We start from the raw sequence: 20,343 nt of genomic DNA on the forward strand, positions 1-20,343 counted from the left end.
CTAAAGTATTACCAAAAGTTATATGAAAGTTGTAAAGTATGTAAATCTTTGTAAGAATCATAAATCTTTATCTCTCTTTCAGCTGATAAATATCCAGTCCAGATAAGCAGCAGTGCTCAGCCTGGAGCCAATGTTGTTGAAGTGAAAGCTGAAACAGGTGCAAGTGTAAATGCTCCTGTACTCGCTGGAAGCACCTTCACTGGACCAGTACACTTCAACTTCAGCTCACACGCTGCAGGAAACGGTACACTGTAATCACTAATACTAGCATTTGAGTAAAGACTGGTGATGTTACGCCCTCCTAGTGAGTTAATGGGACACTTGATTTAGCACCATTTTAGTGATACAGAATACGATCTCAGTTATTGTCTATCTGTATCTTCTGTTTATTTCTCTCATTCTGTATGCATCTCAGATAAACACAAATGCTCAGAGACAGCAGAGAATAACAGAGAAAAACAAGGTAAACCTTTCATGTATGAACATTTATTGTGCACCTGCTGCAATTATATTACTGAGTCCATCTCCCCATTTAAATATCTGATTTAACAGTAATGAAGTTCAAGTTCAAGTCTGCTTTATTGTCAATTCTTTCCACATGTACAGTACATACATACAGAGAATCGAAATTGCGTTACTCTCAAACCCCGGTGCATACAGATAACATTAAAGCCTAAAAATCTAGATCAAATATAAAATGTAGATATAACTATACAATAAGGGAATGTTAAAAAATACATATAATAAAATTAAAAATAAAGTTAAATAAAGCAGCGCAAGGCAAAAGGCAGATAGAGTGCAAATCAATGAAGTGAACAACAGTGCAGATAAAAGTTTTTATGGTGCAAAAACAAAAGCTTATTAAGTCTGATTAAAGTGGTATAGGGCTCAAGAGCAGTTATTTTATTTAACTGACTGATGAAGTAGTGGAATGATGTCAGTTCCATGGAGAATGAGGTAGTGAGCAGACCAATGCTGCACAAAGTGACTAGTGCATGTCATCGTATATTGGTGGGGGGGGGGTGTGGTTCATAGTTCAGTGGTGCCTGGGGCAGAAGAGGGGAGGGGGGGGCAAGTTTGGGAGTGAGTTCAGCTTCCTGATAGCCTGGTGGATGAAGCTGTCCTTCAGTCTGCTGGTCCTGGCCTGGAGACTCCACAGTCTCCTCCCTGATGGCAGCAGGCTGAAGAAGCTGTGTGATGGGTGAGTGGGATCACCTGTGATGCAGAGGGCTTTACGGGTGAGACGTGTTCCGTAAATGTCCTGGAGGGAGGGGAGAGAGACACCAATGATCTTCTCAGCTGCTCTCAATATGCGTTGCAGAGTCTTTCGGCAGGACGCGTTGCAGGCGCCATACCACACAGTGATGCAGCTCGTCAGGATGCTCTCGATGGTGCCTCTGTAGAAGGTGTACATGATGGGGCCCGGGGCTCTGGCTCTCCTCAGTTTGCGGAGGAAGTAGAGACGCTGTTGTGATTTCTTGGCCAGTGCTGCTGTTTTCAGTCCAGGAGAGGTCCTCTGTGATGTGCACACCCAGGAACTTGGTGCTGCTCACTCTCTTCACAGTCGCACCGTTGATGGTCAGAGGAACGTGCCGAGTGTGTGTTTTCCTGAAGTCTACAACAATTTCCTTCGTCTTCTCCACGTTCAGAAAGAGATTGTTGTCACTGCACCACCTGGCCAGGCGGCTCACCTCGCTCCTGTAGTTCGTCTCATCTCTGTTGCTAATGAGACCTACCACAGTCGTGTCATCTGCAAACTGAATAAAAAGGTTGGAGTTGTGTGATGGTGTGCAGTCATGGGTCAGCAGAGTGAAGAGGAGGGGGCTCAGCACACATCCTTGGGGGGCCCCAGTGTTCAGTGTGATGGTGCTGGATGTGTTGCTGCCGACCCGTACTGCCTGAGGTCTTCCAGTCAGAAAGTCCAACAGCCAGTTGCACAGCGAAGTCTTGAGCCCTAGCTGGATCAGTTTGTAAATGAGCTGTTGAGGGATGATTGTGCTGAATTGTGATGAACTGAAGTCAATGAACAGCATTCTGACATATGAGTCCTTTTTGTCCAGATGTGTCAGTGCTGAGTGGACGGCAGTGGCGATGGCAAAATCAGTCGAGCGATTGGACCGATATGCAAACTGGAAGGGGTCCAGGGAGGGGGGGAGGGCAGACTTGATGTGCTGCATGACTAGCCGTTCAAAGCACTTCATGAGGATGGGGGTAAGTGCAACAGGACGGTAGTCATTGAAGCAGGATGGAGATGGCTTCTTCGGAACTGGAATGATGGTTGTAGTTTTGAAGCATGTGGGAACAACAGCCTGACTCAGTGAGATGTTGAAAATGTTTGTGAAGACATAAGTGAGTTCTGCTGCACAGTCTTTCAGTACACGCCCAGGGATGTTGTCAGGGCCCGGAGCTTTGCGTGCATTGATCCTGCTGAAGGATCTCCTCACGCTGTCTGGGGTCAGCGTCATCACCTGGTCGCCGGGAGGAGGTGGAGTCTTCTGTGCAGTGGTGCTGTTTTGTTGCTCAAAGCGAGCAAAGAAGGTGTTCAGCTCATTTAGCAGAGAGATGTTGTTGTCACAGGTCCGTGTTGGGGGCTTGTAGTCCGTAATGGTTTGTATCCCCTGCCACAGCTTCCTAGTGTCTCTGCTGATGAGCTATCCTCCTGGAGTGCTGTCTCTTAGCCTCTCTGATGCCGCGGGACAGGTTGGCCCTGGCTGTTCTCAGGCCCACCTCATCTCCAGCTCTGAAGGCAGCGTTCCGTGTCTTCAGGAGTCTGTAGACCTCCCCTGTCATCCATGGCTTCTGGTTGGCCCAGACAGTGATGGTTTTTGTGACTGTAACATCATCAATACTCTTGTTGATGTAGGCAGTGACAGTCTCCGAGTACTCCTGGAGGTCAGTGGTGTTATTGCATGTGGCAGCCTGCTTAAACATGTCCCAGTCAGTTGTGTTGAAGCAGTCTTGAAGAACCTCTGATGATCCTTCTGGCCACACTTGAATCTGTTTTTGAACTGGTTTGGTGACTTTAATGAGCGGTCTGTATGCAGGCAATAGCATGACAGTGATGTGATCTGAGGCTCCGAGGTGGGGGAGGGGGAGGGGGAGGGCTTTGTAAGCTCCTCTCTGTGTGGTGTAAACAAAGTCCAAAATGTTATTACCTCGTGTTGGAAAGTTAATGTGTTGGTGTATTTTTGGAAACACACTCTTTAAGTCAGCATGGTTGAAATCCCCAGCTATGATGAGAAAAGCATCAGGGTGTGCTGTCTGCTGCTCACTGATGTGCTGGTACAGTTCATTTAGTGCATCGTTCCTGTTGCTGATGATGTTGAATGGGGAATTGTACACCAAAATGAGCAGTATAGCATTATATTCCCTCGGCAGATAGAACGGCCGGCAGTTAATAATCATAAACTCCATCAGGGGTGAGCAGTGTTTGCTGAATAGCGCAGTCTGGAACGCTGTTGCAGAGCAATGTTTCCGTGAACACAAAAACACAGCAGTCTCTTATAGTCCTCTGAGTTGAGCATAGTAATCGAATGTAGTCCAGTTTATTGTGTGGGTTAGCCGTTAGCCTAGCCCGGATACCTCCGCGCTTACCCCTCTTCTGCTTCCTCTCACACCGCTTGTGGTGCCTCCACTGTGGGCGAGATGCAGCAGTGGGGGTTGGTGGTGGTGAAGGCCTACATAGCACACAGAGATCCCGCAGCTGTTCCGCGTGGGCGGAGTTTAACTGTAAAAATATGGTTCTGCCGACATCGAGCAGAAACTCGCGACTGTATGCGCGCTTACAGACAGGTAGACTCGATGACGACGTACAAAAACACTGCAACTCACATGACATAAAACACGAAAACATTGTTCTGTCGGGACAGAGAGAAGCCGCTGCGTGTGGACGCGCCGCCATCTTGGAATCAATGAATGTAATGAATTATCATTGCATTGATGCATTTAGTGTTATTATTGAATAACATTTTATAAGCTATTTAATGTGCATATTTTGTATCGATTTTAGTCAGACTGAAATCCCTGAAGAAATACATATTTAGTCTATGAACGTGGAGGCAAAAGTGCAGCTACTGTATTTTTCGGACTATAAGTCACGCCTAACTATAAGTCGCATCAGTCCAAAAATACGTCATGACGAGGAAAAAAACATATATAAGTCGCACTGGACTATAAGTCGCATTTATTTAGAACCCAGAACCAAGAGAAAACAATGCCGTCTACAGCCGTGAGAGGGTGCTCTATGCTGCTCAGTGCTCCTGTAGCCTATACTGAGCAGCATAGAGTGCCCTCTCGCGGCTGTAGACGGTAATGTTTTCTCTTTACATCACTTTTGAGCAATTTAAGGAATCTTTGCTAAATAAAATATTCATTTATATCATTTATTTTCCAAAACAATTATACTGATTAAGCTTTTGAATGATATAGTGTATAATGTTGCAAAAGCTTTTTATTTCACATAATAAACACATAAACTTGCTGATATTTGGATCTTTCTATTCATCAAAGCATACTGAAAAAAAATTACTCATCTGTTTTAAATATTGATAATCAGCAAATCAGCATATTGAAATGATTTCTGAAGGATGTGACACTGGAGTAATGATGCTGAAAATTCACCTTTGATCACAGAAACAAATTACATTTTAAAATATATTCATATAGAAAGCAGTTATTTTAAATAGTAAAAACATTTCACAATATTAATACTTTTGCTGTACTTTGGATGAAATAAATGAAGGCTTAGTGAGCAGAAGAGACTTCTTTAAAAACAAAAAATCGTACTTTTCAAAAACTGTTGACTGGTAGGCTGTACAGATTAAAGAACTGTTATATGGTAATGTTTTGTATAGTTGTATCAGTTCTGAAAAGATGGCTACACCCCTGTTTTGAAATGTTTCAAGTTTATCAGAGGGGGAAATGTGTTAGGATAACAGGACTTATTGTAAACCTGGGGTCACGAATAAAATGTGTATTTTATCAAAAATCTTATGGATTTTTTTTTTCTTTTGAAAAAAAATGAAATCATTGATTGAATATAAAGTCACACATAAATGCAAAAACAATTACATTTCTGAAGGATTTCAATCATAATATTTAATGGTAAATTAAACAGGCAGGGAGCGTGGACATGCAACTGCTATTTAGTGTTCTAGGTAGTTTTTATTAATTATTTGAATTATACATTCTACATTTTTCAGTTAGCTAAATGTGAAGACATTTTGCTTAATAATAAAATGTATATTAGAGTAAATTGTCCTGCATTTATATACTTTTAATGTCCTGGAGACAGAAATTTTACCCATTCGCTGAAATGTCCCAAATAATTTTGTTACAGTACTTGAATTTTACATTATTTTCTACTTTCTTCAGTATAATTAAATTTTGGTACTTTTACCTAAATTGAATAAAATTAAAGTATTTATTCAACTTAGCTACATTTATTTTTCACTTAAAGTAAAAAGACAAAGGTGCTGATAACTCAGCACTGCTGAGTAACTTTTCAAACTACTAGCTATGCTATAGCTGTGCACAAGGTGTTCGAGTCTCAGCTCAAGGTTCAGGCTTATTTGTTCATTAATGATGTCATCAGCGACTAGTCGACGTTGACTCGACTTTTATTACAGAAATTAAAAAAATTTATGATGAAAAAATCTGAAATCATTCAACCCCTAATGCACACAGTTCAGTTGAATGGTAGGGCTCGCCCTCTTTAGCAGTACATTTAAACTAAATGTATGAAGCAAATTTTGTATGAAGCTGAAATAACCTCAACATTAACAACAAAACTGATATAAGAATGTAAATTTATTTTAAAATTAAATGACTGACACATAAGCCATGAATTTTATGGCAGTCATATGGATGTAAAAGTGTAGTTTTTTTTACTACAGCAACAGTGGACTTTAGGCATATTTTTGGTGGAATGAAAAAGGAGCATTTTATTAACAATCTAACATGAAAAAATCGGTTCCAGTCCTGGAATCTGATAATTATGGTTGGGAATCGGATACTTGTCATAAAAATGTTTATTTCGATCCCTCTTATCAATTCCTTTGTGTGCATTTTAATGTAATGTCTCTTTCATTCATACTTGTAGCTGGAGGGCACCATCACACAGAAACAATGTGATACTCATAGAAGTAATAGAACTTATGATGTTCTATTTACGTCAATCTCATAAACTGATCGATCTGCTCAGTGCCACTTCAAGACAAACACACCTTATATGTACATGTATTAAATCACATTGACCGTTCTCTGTTGATACCACCTTCTCAAGTGCCATGAATCCTGACCATGACATTTCAACGAAAAAAAGGACACACATGGTCACACTATGTTGTCAGAAAAATGCAATTTTTTTACTACAGCAATGGTGGACTTCAGGCATATTTTTGGTGGAATGAAAAAGGAGCATTTTATTAACAATCTATTTAATAAATAAATCTACAATCTACCAGTGTGTTCATCAACCTCAGCAGTCTGGGTTACAAACAGCATCACCAGAACTTTGATGTTTAGAAGCAGTGTGCATAGTTATAGGGGAAAATTCGTAGTTAAGTCTAGAGGGAGGGGGGGAGGGGTAAAACTTCTGAAAAAGAAAAAGAAACTCACCTGCTTATAGTCTTTATAATCCTGAATACATTGATTAGCTTGTTCAGGTGTGTTTGATTAGGGTTGGAGCTAACTCTGCAGGGCAGCAGCTCTCTATGACTTGCCTACCACTGGTCTAGAACAGGGGTGTCCAAACCTTTTCTGGAGGATCACAGACCTGTGGAGTTTAGTGTCAACCATAATCAAACACCCACTGAACACCCTCTTAAAGCCTAGTTAACACTACACGACTTTAAAACCTCTGCAGATTGCTGTGCTGTTTAGACTACATCACTTGATTGTCTGTCTTGAAGTCTTTATGGTGTTCACACTACATCACATCACACGAGTTGAAAATTCTGTCTCCCAAAGAGTCTATTCTGTCCCCAAACCACTTTTTTTCACAAAAACATGTTCGAGAAGTTGAACAGGAATGACATGAATCAACACGTGAAACAGGAGTTGTTTATTTGAAAATGGACATTGTGAAGAAATTTGTGCTGCAAGATGTTTGCATGATGATCTGTTCTGAAAAATTTTGCTCTATTTCTTGTGTCTAATCTTTCCTTAAAGCTGTGTTGCTGCTGATGTTTTTCTTCCGCTGACCTCAACCCATGCCTTGCTTTCTCATTGGCTGTAGCTTGTCATGACACCTGACACCATGTGATGATGAGACGGCTGACCGGTCCAGATATTTAGCATGCTAGATATTTGTTTGGTGTCGTGACGTGTCAGCGAGCGTCAGTGGTGCATCGTAGAGTAGTTAAAACATAAAAATTGCAGAGCGCTGATCACCCGTTGATTTTCCCCCAATTAAAGCCGGCTTAAAATCCTGTAGTGTGAACTAGTCTCACTCATTGGCCCTTCAGGAGCATTAATTAGAATATAGACAACACACAGTCTTAAAGTTTTGTAATGGGAATCACATACTATGTCAGAGTCTACATAAAGATTTATAATCAATATTTCATTAAAAACCAATAACTTACACTTACACTGACTTTTCCATTTTCTCAAAGGCTCAGCTGCAGAGGACAGTAAAGCTACTTATAATGATTACACTAAGGTCTTGAAGGACAAGTTAAAACAGCAATGTGAGCGGATATTGGTTGGTAATTCCCAGACGGGTGAAAATAAATACCTGGACGATATTTACACTGATTTATATGTGGTGGAGAATCAGACTGGAGGAAGAACGAATGAACACGAGGTGAGACAGATCGAATCAAATCACAACAGACTGACTGCCAAGGACACGCCGATCCAGTGTAATGACATGTTCAAAGACCATATGGGTCGACAAAACAGAAAAGTGCTGACAGTGGGGATTGCAGGAGTGGGAAAAACTGTCTCTGTCAATAAATTCATCCTTGACTGGGCTAAAGGAAAAGAAAATCAAGATATAATCTTCATTTTTCTACTCCCATTCCGTGAACTGAATTTGATGAAAAAGGAGTACAGTCTCATGGGATTGCTTAACACATACTGCTTTAGTGGCCTTAAAGAGCTGACATCTCTTCCTGAAGATGGCAATAAGGTCATGTTCATTTTTGATGGGCTGGATGAATGTCGCTTCTCTTTGAGCTTTGAAGAGGGTGACAGCTTTACAGATGTTAATAAGAAAACAACAGTGAGTAAGATAGTTACAAGCCTAATCAAGAGACATCTGGTTCCCTCTGCTCTCATCTGGATCACATCCAGACCAGCAGCAGCCAGTCTGATACCCCGACAATACATTGATCAGGTGACAGAGATACAAGGATTCAGTGATGAGCAAAAAGAGAAGTACTTCATCAGAAACCGCAGTCCTGAGGTTGCTGAAAACATCATCCGTCACATCAGAAAATTCAGAAGTCTGTACATCATGTGTCACATCCCGGTCTTCTGCTGGATCTCTCTCACTGTTCTTCAGCCTCAGCTGGTTCAAGAGAGCAATGACAAAACACCTACAACCCTCACAGGGATGTACACAAACTTTTTACTTTCTCAGAAGCAGCAGATGAAAATAAAATATTGCAAGGATCCTAAAACTAAGGCTGAAGTCATGTCTTTTGATGAGATTATTCTGAAGCTTGGGAAACTGGCCTTTAAACAACTACAGAAAGGTAATCTGATTTTCTACAATGAAGATCTTGAGGAGTGTGGGCTAAATGTCAATGAAGGGTCTGTGTACTCTGGGTTATGCACCCGGATGTTTCAGGAGGAAAAATCTATGTCAGAGAGAAATGTTTACAGCTTCATACATCTTAGCATCCAGGAATTTATTGCTGCTCTCTATGTGTTTTTTAATAACAAAAACAAGAAAGCAAACCCATTTCTAAAATCCTGGAAAAAAACGACAAATATCCTGTCCACAAAGCCACTGTTTGAACTTCATAAAGCTGCAGTCAATGAGGCTTTACAAAGTGAGAATGGACACCTGGACCTCTTCCTCCGATTCCTCCTGGGTCTTTCAGTAGAGTCCAATCAGACAGACCTGAAGGAACTACTGCCAGGACTGGAGCTCAAAACAGAGGACACCAAAGACACTGCTGACTATATCAAAAAGAAAATAGAGATGGAGGAATCAACCGAGAGGACCTTCAATCTGTTCCACTGTCTGAACGAACTGAAAGATGAATTTCTTGAAGAATTCCAGAAGAATCTGTGCTCTGGAAAACTTTCAGAGCAGAATTTCTCCTCTGTTCAGTGGTCAGCTCTGGTGTTTGTGCTCCAGATGTCAGAAGAGACTCAGGAGAAATTTGAACTGCAGAAATACAGAAGATCTGATGAAGCACTGAAAAGACTGCTGCCAGTCATCAAAAACACCAAAAGAGCACTGTAAGAGTCTTCTTAATATTAATTTAATTACACTGTTAGTTGTTTTAAGGGTAGACTCTGCAGGTAGAAACATTGTTTTTAGTTGCACCTGTCAATTTTGAGATTTAGGGCATTTTGGCTTTTCATAAAGACTTCATAAAGACTACTGGAAAGGAAACATCCAAAAGACACTGTTATGTGTTTCTTTTATAGAAATATATTGCTTTGTGGTTGTTGTGGAGTGACAAAAAGAGATACTATAAATTCCTACTATAAAATCATTTGACTCTTATATGTAAAAAAAAAAAAACAACAACAAAAAAACACCAAGTAACAGATCAGTTCAGTTCATCCAGTTCAGATTTTTTTTTATTAGAAATGTATGCAAATTAGTGCGTATTTCATTAAATAACAGCGATGATAGTCCATCAGAAAGAAGCTTGGTGATAACTATTAGTTAATATTTTTACCCTATTTACCTGCAGTGTCTCACCTTATTAAAGGGATTTAAGATATTTTGGATGAAAATCAGGAGGCCTGTGACTGTTCCATAACAAGTAACAGTCAAGGTCAGAATACTACATTTGCCATCAGTGGTTCAACCGTAATTTTATGACATGACGAGAATAATTTCTGTACGCGAAGAAAATAAAAATAATCACTTTATTCAACAATTCCTCTCCTCTGTGTCTCTCCAAATCAGTGTCAGCACCATATTGGCAAATCTGAGCAGTACGCAGGCAGCTCTCTTCTGTGTCAGCCGCACTGCGCTGATGCACAGTTTTTGTTCAAACCAAAATGTAAATCCATGTAAAAAACATATCCTTGTGGCACTGCTGACACAGAAGACCATACGTTGCCTACGTACTGCTCAGATTTGTCAAAATGGCGCTACGCTAATTTGGAGAGACACAGAGGAGAGGAATTGTTGAATAAAGTCGTTATTTATGTTTTCCTCATGTACAAAAAGTATTCTCGTCGCTTCATAAATTTACGGTCAAACCACTAATGGCAGATGGACTATTCTGACGATGCTTTTCATACTTTCCTGGTCCTTGACAGTGTAGCTTACTTGGCAGTCTATGGAACACTAGTCAATGGTTTTTGCACGTTTTCTGTGCTCCAGAATGTAAAACATACAAAATAAGCAAATTATTTGTTTTTATTATTATTTTTGTTCTCTACACAGGCTACAGTGCTGTGATCTCACTGCTCAGTCTTGCGAGAGGTTGTCATCAGTTCTACTGTCATCAAACTCTATCCTGAGAGAGCTGGACCTGACTAACAATGATCTGCAGGATTCTGGAGTGAAGCTTCTTTCTGATGGACTGAAGAGTCTAAACTGTCAACTGGTGATTCTGAGGTAAATGGTTTACCATAAAATAATTAACAAAATGCTATCATAATGAATGACTTAAAAATTTTGTCACCAAAGTTGGCATGTGCTCTCAATGGAACATTAGAACAAGAGATAATAAATGAAAAAATATGACTCAGGTGGACTGTGTACACCTGAGAAGAAAATAAATGTTGAAATATTGTGATTAAAATTATGGATTTTCAAATAAATTGATATCATGCATGAATTCCTCTGCACAGACCTACACAAGCTAGCAGCACCATCTAGATTGGCTGTGTGAAAAACAACCATTGAATCTAAGCTAGGGTCTAGAATTACCACTCACCAGGCACCAAGTGCAAGTAAAAACTGATCTTCCCTGGACATTATTTGAAATTGTATTAGTCACCAGTTTGTGAGAATGCAGTATGGATTAGTGTGATTCTAAAATTATAAAACTTGCTGTTCACTATCTGGTGTTTTACATTTCTATATACATTTACATTTATCCATTTACAAAACACTTACAAATGAGGCATACAATAAGTGATTCATCATTAAGAGGCAAGTAAACACAAGAAGTGCTTGTAATACAAAGTTTCAGACTTTGTTTAGAAGAGCACAAGCTAGAATAGAGTGCTGTCTGTGTCTAAGAGCACCTCAGTTCACAGTAAATGATGCTCCACTTGAACACCATCTTACATAAGTGCTATGAGTTCGGATCACTTGGATTTTAAAATGCATAACATAAAGAGAATGAAAGAATTTATTAGAAAGAAACTAGAATTCGTAAAATAAGATTCAATCTATTTGCAAATAAAAATTTTATTTAAAAATATGCATATTCACTTTTATTTGTATACCTAATATTTTGAAAAAGACTGATTTACCAGACATTTTTATCCAAAGTGACTTCAAAATGAGCAATTCAACAAGTGATTCGTCTTGAGTCAATAACAGAAGTTCTAATAATGCAAAGTTTCAAACATGGTCAAGAATCGTGCAAACTAGAACCCAGGAGGGATTTAAGAAATAGTGAAAGCATGGAAGAAGGATTTTTTTCCCCCAAATCAGCATGATGCAAATGTTGGGAACTCAGAAATGAAGACCAAGGCCCGTATTCATAAAGATTCTAAGAATCCTCTCAGAAAACTTAATTTAGCTTAAAAACTTTTACGTAGGAGTCTTAGCTTAAGAGCGATTCAGGACTGATCTGAGAGCAACTCTGAGTAAGGAAAAAACTTTCATCTTAGTGAGGAGGCGGGGTTGACCCCGTTGCTATGTATGACACAATCTTTTGAAGACTGTGATTGGTTGGTTGTCCAAGAAGGAAAAAAGGAGTGATTTTAAGTATAGGGTCTATTCTAATTCTCACTTTGAATTTACATGCGTAATTTTTCCTATTTGACCATTCTCTTTCTCACACACACTCACACACACACACATTATATGTGTGTATATAAATCCTTTTTTTATTTACCATGCTTTTAATTTCCTATAAGGTAATTGATTAGCTTAGAATGATAAAAATTGTTCCACTCTTTCCAATTACAGTGATTGCTGTCCTATTTAAGTGGCGGTTTGAATGTTGGTTTTGATGTATCAAACATGGAATCAAAACCAAGAAGGGCGAGAAAGCCAAACTGGACAGAGGAACAGAGTTTACTGTTAGCCCAGTTAGTGTATGAACACAAGGGCATTCTTAAAGGAAAATTCGGGCCGGGTGTCCCAGCAAGGGACAAGAAGCAGACATGGGCGTAGAGCACAAACTATTAACGGTTCATTCCCCCTGCTTGTGCGCACCTATAAGCCTGCTATATTCATAAATTCAGTTTTGTGAGCCTGCAAGGTGGGAATGTCCAGTGGAAACGAAATGAACTGCGACACAATAAGAGGTTCTGAAAGTGCTGTAATTGTTTGTGTGATCACTCTGCTTACAGAAGGTTGTGACAGACCCAAATCATCACTACTGCATTGTTGCATTTTCCCAGTTGCCAAATATCGTAATGTAGTGATTACTTGAATTTCTGGCGCTATGGCATTTCTGGCGCTGTTTTGGAGATGTTAGCACGTCTCTAATAAGATAAGTCACAAACATGATCCCTGCACGATCTAATCTATAGCGTCTTATTTACTCACTGTCATCCAATGTCTGCAACACATTTCTTCTGCCTCTTCATCTTTCTGCCATTTTCTCCTCTTCTAAAGAAACTCTTAAGCCTCTTAAAAGTCCTCGTCTGTGCTCCTAACAAGTTTGACCTTAAGACCTCTTTTAAGGGTTAAGTTGCTTTCTGAATTACTTTTTTCTTTACTATGATTTTTTCTTTAATTTTAAGAGTAAACGCCCACATTTCTAAGAATTTTCTTAGAATTTTGTCACTAGGAGCTACTTTTTGCATTAAGATTCTTTATGAATACGGGCCCAGGAGACTCTTGGGTAATCTTCAGCAGAATTCTTTATTGAGAACACTCTGCATGGTGCTGTCGTCATCAAAAGTCTAACTAGTAATTAATACATAGTAGTTTATATACATTTCAAGGGGGCGGGATATACAGAGGTGGAGACAACCTAAACAAAGCATGCAAATGGAATCAGGAAAATGCCTGATTCTGGCATTTTCCCAGCCTTAATCTCATCAGCATAACAGTGTCATGTAAATACAGAGGTGCCTGATAGTATCACCCATACCTTCACATTATCATAGAAACAAAAGCACAGCTGTGCCTTGAGTTTAGCAGGCACCTTTATCTTGGGACCTTGCCCAATCATCAGGAAGTGCATGAAGACAAAAGGTTCATGTCTCAGACACTTGATTTTCCTGATTTGATCTTCTTTGATTTCAGCTTTATTAGCCCAAAATGTCTACTATTATATTGTGTAACGATAAAAGCTTCGGAATCTTCGGGAAGAAGGAGGCGGGAACCGGCGGACAATCAAAGGACATTTTAATACACAAAATACAAAATACAAAAATAAACACAAAACAGCGCACCAGCCCCTCACGGACGACTGGTGCGCGCAAATAAAAACCAAAACACAACTAAGAGCCCAGGCCTGGTCCTCTCTCGTCCTTCACTGTCGTCGCTCCAGTTTTATATCCTTCCATCTCCTACGTGGGACTCGAGACCGGCGGTGGGCCGCAGGTGCCACTGATTTGCCCAATCACTGCCGGCCTCACTCGTGTTCCCACGTCCCTCGGCCCCGCCCCACTCGCCACATACCCCCATCGCCCCTCGCAGGCCGGGGGGTACCCACGAGACTGCGCTCTACTCCCCCCCCCTCCCTCCGGGGGGGACCGCTCACGGGAACCTGCGGGAGCCTGGGGGTAGGACAGACGAGGCGAGAGAAAAGGAGATGGAAGGAGGAGCGACAGAGACGAGAGAGGGGAGAGAAAAAAAAAAAAAAATTCCGGTTCCCAGGCGCACTGCTGCTCGGCCCTCCACCAGCTGGGTGATCTCCTCCGCGGTGCCTGGCGGTGGCACTGGACGGCCCTCGGCGGACGGCACGACACTCCTCCGCCGCCCGGTGGACGGCGACGGCTCCTCCGGTTTTGGGCAGCCGGCAGGAGTCCCCCGTTCCCTGCTCCTCCCCGTTCCGGCGGATGGCAGCAGGCTCCGGCCACCTGGCGAACGGCGCAGACTCCTCCGCTCCCTCATGGACGGCAGCCGCCCCTCCCTATCGTGGGCGGCCGGAAGCGAGCTCGCCCGTCCCCGGCAACTCGCTCCAGCCCACCGCCTCGAGCGTCCATGGCGGCACACTCCTCGCCTGCACGTTGGCACCGCGGATTCACCAAAGCGGCGAGGGATCTTCAGCAGCGCGTCCCTCCTTCTCCCGGGCTTCGGCACCACTGTAACGATACAACCTTTTATATTCATCTGGAAGAAGGAGGCGGGAACCGGCGGACAATCAAATAACATTTAATTATTCAAAATAAACACAAAACAGCGCACCAGCCCCTCACGGACGACTGGTGCGCACAAAATAAAACCAAAACACAACTAAAATCCCAGGCCTTGTCCTCTCTCGTCCTTCACTGTCGTCGCTCCAGTTTTATATCCTTCCATCTCCTACGTGGGACTCGAGACCGACGGTGGGCCGCAGGTGCCACTGATTTGCCCAATCACTGCCGGCCTCACTCGTGTTCCCACGTCCCTCGGCCCCGCCCCACTCGCCACATATTGGAATCTAAATTTAACATTTTATAAATTTGTAATCCACCAGTCCTCCCGTTGAGAGTTCTAATAACTCTCCCATAATACAAATTTAAACTTTCATAAGTCCATTCTATGGCCTATGTTTCTTAACATAAGCCCCATCCCACAGTCATGTAACCTGAAAAGGTTACATGCACACATATCTTATTATGTGTCTTGTCCTAGATTTACTTAGGTGTAATAGTTTTTTTAGAAACATAACTGTTGAAACATATGACATAGATGGTAACATGTCGTGAAAACTACATGTTGACACAGAAAACGATGTAGCATAAGAGTGGAAGTCTGTTTTCTGTAGTCCATTTTGCACGTAGATTCACTCAGATGACTCTTTGTCCTCATGAAGCTTGTTCATGGATGTCTGAAGTGATGCTTAACACCAGGGTGTCACATATGGAAATGACATGGCATGCACACATACCTGAAACACAAGAAAACAAAGAAACAGCAGACCAGCAGTATTCATGCATAGACTTCTGTAGATCGTATAGTGGTTTTAAGTCTGGTGGTCGTATAGTGTTTTTCTCAATCTAGGTTAAGTACATTTGACACCTATGGACTAGTGATGTGGGGATAAAGCTACGGATAGGGGAAACCTATGAGGAAGTCTTCACCACAGGGTTGGCCCCCGAGGCCTATTGCACTTCGGTTCTTCCCAGGGCTCCTCACTGGTCTTTGTGTGTCCAGGTCTGTCCCTGTATTTGCTGTGCGAACTTTACTTTGTGACATCTCCATCCTCTAATTGAACATAAATAATAACAAACATCACTACCCAAAAAGAATAGGTTAGTGACTGGAGTGTGCTTTAGTATAGCTTTGTAGGCTGTGAGTGTACTTAACGTTTTCTCAATGAAAGGAAGTGACAGTCAGCTTCCTGTAGTTTTATTTACAAAGGATCTTTCATCTCCGTTGTACATTACTGGGGAAGTTAAGCACTCACAGTCCTTACAGTTAACACCTGAGCAAGCTGCTCCAACAGTTTGGTGATGTGGGGTGGGGCAGCTTCAGAGTGGTAAGTAGACTGAGTAAGAGCTGAGTAAAGCTGTTCATTTATCTTAATGTCTTCCTGCTTTTCCTACACTCTTTCATCCAGTGTCCAGTTTTGCTGCTGCAATCTTTACTCCAGCTTTGACATCAGAGCTTCTTTCCCAAGTAACTAAACTGTCTAGATTACTTTTGAGAGTTTTGTGAGACCAAGTTCGATCTAGGAATGGCAAGGCTTTCCTGTACTCTGCTACAAAGCCATCTGACCAGATGCGGACTAATGGTCTCTTTCAGCATCATCAACTATTCCACTGTAAGTTACTGTTTACTGACAAAATCTTTTAGTGAATTCACTCACAGTTTCAGCCTCCTCCTGTTCAGTTAGAATTTGTGACATCAGCTGTGTGACTTCTGCTAACGACATGTCAAAGAGATTCATTTTGCTGATCAATGCTCTTCTAAATTCAGTAACATTTGTGCATGCAGAGGGATAGCTCTGGTATAGTCTCACTATATCTTTAGGTCTTAGCGGTTTGTCAACAGTTTGTACTCGGCCTACAGAAGAGTTGGGAGGAACACTTTCAGTTCCCTCAGTTCTCTGAGATCTTCTCCTAGCGCCACATACCTTTACAGAATCTACAGGCACATCAGTTACTGACTGGATGGCTACATCTGTTTCAAAGAAAGTTTTTAAGTCAGGATAAATGCTATCAGTCTGACTAACTTCTTCCAAATCAGTTTTTGCTGCAGCTTTGTTGCGGTTCAACTTCTTAGTCAAAGAGTATACTCTAGCTCGGCGCTCTTTGTTCTGTTCCTCTAGTTCTGAGTTACACTGAGACAGTTGTGTAGCTAGCGCTAAGGCAAATTCTCTGTGCCAGCAGATAATGCCTTTCAAATTGTTATTGCGAATACATGCTCCTAGTACCTTTTTACACTCATCTACAGACCAATGGATGTATGTCTGGATGGATATCATATTTCTGAATTAGTTCTTCTCTAACTTTCTCAGTAACTATTAGGTTCATTTGCACTCCTGACAGTGATTTGAATTTGCTATCTTACCACGAAGGAGTCGCGAGACCACCTTTTTCAGTTGTGGGGATCAATCTAGCATTCTTTCTAAAGATTTTGTGAGTTTCTTGTTTTACCACACAATCAAAACACTAAAACTTCTCTGATCAACAGAGGGTACCAAATATTAACAATTCTTCTCTGCCAACACAGAGGATAACACAAATTCTAGCACTTTACGCTAAACTTCCCTGCCGAGACAGAGGGTAACACAATATTAGCATGTGATGCTAATCTTCCCTGCCTGAACAGAGGATATCTTTCATCTCTAAAATATTTTTTTAGAAGATAACTTAGTTAACCAAACCCTACAGCTGTCTGTTAACTCTTCTCTGACGGCGCAGAGGATAACAATTTTTTTCTGGTCTTAAAGGTTCTTTTGGATGGAGATACACTCACCAACCCTTCCTATTTAATGTTGATTGTCTATTAGTTCCTATTATTAGTTCAATATGTCAAAGAGCAAGACAAAGACTTGACATTTGAAGGACGATTCTGTAGATTGTGTGTTCCTCCCTGCCCTCACTACACATAGTATATGCGTGGTTTGCCTGGGATCAAAGCACGCTGAGTTGGCTCTCGAGGGGGCCGGAGCCATCAATGTTTTCACGATCTCCGCAGAGAAATTGTGAGATCGTGGAATCACCCCTATTCTACCCACCTCTTCGGCCCTGATTCACAGCACTTCAGCAATGTAGTGGGGCTGGGAGAGTGGGGTTATAGAGCAATGCCACGGGTGGAACAGACACTTGCAAGCTATCTGTCCCCCGGCTCAGTATCGTCTCTAAAGGCTCCGGTGTTGCCCAACTTGTACGCAAGTGGGCAAAGGGTATGTGGCTGCAGGTCAGGCTGGGGCATGCCTTCACACTATGGCAGTTCTTCAAGCCTGTCAAGCTGACCTGCTGAGAGTTATTGACGAGGGGATCAAGTCCAAGATTTCAAAGAGCTTAGACGGACTGATGATTAGTGTTGCTTTCGTCAAGGAAAATTATGACTAAATATCATCATTAACGAACCTTTAGCATGTGACGAAAACGAGACGAGACGCAATGTAATTGCTGGTCATGTGATGATGACTATAATTAAATGTATAATGCAGTATTGTTGAATAAAAACGAGACTAAATGTGGTTTACAAAATAAAAACTATGCTAAAATGTCTCTTCAGTTTCGTTGACTTAAACATGACTAAATGAAATATTACAATGTTTTTTTCATCTCGTTTAGTCACGTTATAACTATTTAGCAGTATTTCTGTTTCCTATGTCTCACTGCGCCAAAGTAATTGACGTCACTGCCTTAAGCCCCAATCGTGTAGTGAAGTTCGGTTCTTTTCCGAGAACCGGTTCTTTCAGTTTGATTCATTACCAATAGTTATCTGGCTCTGCTCGGTGTTCATCTTCACAGCAGTTCAGTCAGTATACGGTTTGAGTAAATTAATTACTCTGCGATATTGGTTTATTTAGACTCAGAGGGAATGTCAGCCACATTAAAAAAAGTAAACAATTGAAGTAATTTGTGGATCAATGCTTAATGGAGATGCAAACCATTTCAAATGATTCAGTTCGATTTGGTGAACTGGTTCAACCGGTTAAATCGAACGATTCGTTCGCAAACCGGACATCACTTTCATTGTGGGATCATATAGAAGACGACAACAAACAATTCAAACAGGATTTATACTTTCACCTGGCTCAGCTAACTGCGAGCTCTCTTTCCCAAATGGACGAGGCTTTTATACTTGTCACGTTCACCGTTGTTCTATTCTTTGAAATGACAGGGGAGTGACAAGGAGTAATTGTCCTATAAAACCGTCGGGAATCACCAATGAGAAGTAATTTGCCAGTGCAAATCTTGTGATGAATGAGTTGATGAATTAATATATTTTTTTATGTACAAACAATCTTAACACATGGTGTATAATATAGCAATATAGCACATAGTGTTTAATTAATATCTAAATAAATTCTAATTCTATTTTATACAATACAATAAAATGTACTTCAAATAAGAAGCCTTTGACAAACTATGCAAACTTGAAAAAAAAAAACTTTTCCGTCAAAAAGCACCTGATGGATTTTAAACTTCACATTAAACTGCTTCTGTTTCACACAAACGCCGACACAGATCTACATGTTCAGCTAGAATTGCCCTGAACTCGTGCATGTTTCTTATGTGGAGCTATGTGGAAGGAATAAAAAAAATGCTGTGCACTCCGCCACGCGAAATTAGAGCACTAAAAGCAAACTTTGGGCAATATCGCAATGATGTCATATTTTCCAAGCTAAATTGAGGACACGCAATAAATCAGGCCCGACACAGAGAAAGGGACTGATGCCGGCCAGCCGGGGTTCGTCTTTGGGAGAAATATTTTATTATATTTAAATATATATATATATATATATATTATTTTATTGAAATATATGTGTGTGTGCTTCTTACATGTTTGGTTGTTAAAATAAATTAAAATCAGAGCATCTTCAGTGTCTGGAATGGATTTATTCTTAAGTCGATAAGGTAACAATAGTATAATAAGATAACCTTGTTTGAAATGGGTTTGGCTAAAATAAAATTTTGGTTTTGTCTATACTTCTAGCTACTTGTACTATATTGACTGGGTTAAATAGAACTGTGCTACTAAAAAGAGACTAAAATACTATGTTCATTGACTAAAACTAGACTAAATGTCTAAAACTGGACTAAATGTCATCAGTTTTTGTCAACTAAAATTAGACAAATATAATTAGTTTTTGTCAACTAAAACTAGACTTAAATGTCATCAGTTTTCGTTAACTAAAACTAGACTAAAAAGAGTATGAACATGACTAGAACTAATAAAAACTAAAATGACAGCTTCACACAAAGACTAGACTAAAACTAAAATTAAGAAAGGCCGCCAAAAACAACTCTACTGCTGATCCCTCCACCTGTGCCACTAAAAAGACTGCTTGCGCTATTGGGCAGTCTATGGCAGCCTTAGTGGCTGTGGAGAGGCCTTTATGGCTTACCCTGTCAGAAATAAAAGAAAGAGACAGGGTCTGCCTCTTGTATGCCCTTCTTCAGCCTTCTGGCCTGTTTGGCGACACAGTCAATACTGTCATCGACAGGTTCCAGGAGGCACACAAACAGGCTGTGGCATTCCAGAGCGTAATGCTTTACAAACTTTATAATCTTGGGATGAAGGGGGTGGGGAACCGGCGGACAATCAAATAAAACTTTAGTAACCAAAATAACACAAACAGCACGACAGCCCGTCGTGGACGACTGCTGCGCACAAATAAAAAAGCAAAACACAAAATAAAGCCCAGGCCTGGTCCTCTCTTGTCCTTCACTGTCGTC

General features: G+C 40.9%; 1 protein-coding gene across 3 annotated transcripts in view; it reads left to right on the forward strand.

The window, feature by feature from the left end:
• The window catches only part of LOC132099190 (NACHT, LRR and PYD domains-containing protein 12-like), a 49,352-nt gene that overhangs the window by 2,255 nt on the left and 26,754 nt on the right, over positions 1 to 20,343 (forward strand). For all 3 annotated transcript variants that reach the window (XM_059505641.1, XM_059505639.1, XM_059505640.1), the window contains exons 2-5: positions 83 to 244; positions 416 to 463; positions 7,617 to 9,417; positions 10,586 to 10,759. In XM_059505641.1, coding sequence (XP_059361624.1) covers positions 83 to 244; positions 416 to 463; positions 7,617 to 9,417; positions 10,586 to 10,759 — 2,185 coding nt within the window. The remainder of the gene's footprint in view (positions 1 to 82; positions 245 to 415; positions 464 to 7,616; positions 9,418 to 10,585; positions 10,760 to 20,343) is intronic.

This window comes from Carassius carassius, chromosome 22 (genome assembly GCF_963082965.1).
Source record: "Carassius carassius chromosome 22, fCarCar2.1, whole genome shotgun sequence".
NCBI classification, from domain to species: domain Eukaryota; kingdom Metazoa; phylum Chordata; class Actinopteri; order Cypriniformes; family Cyprinidae; genus Carassius; species Carassius carassius.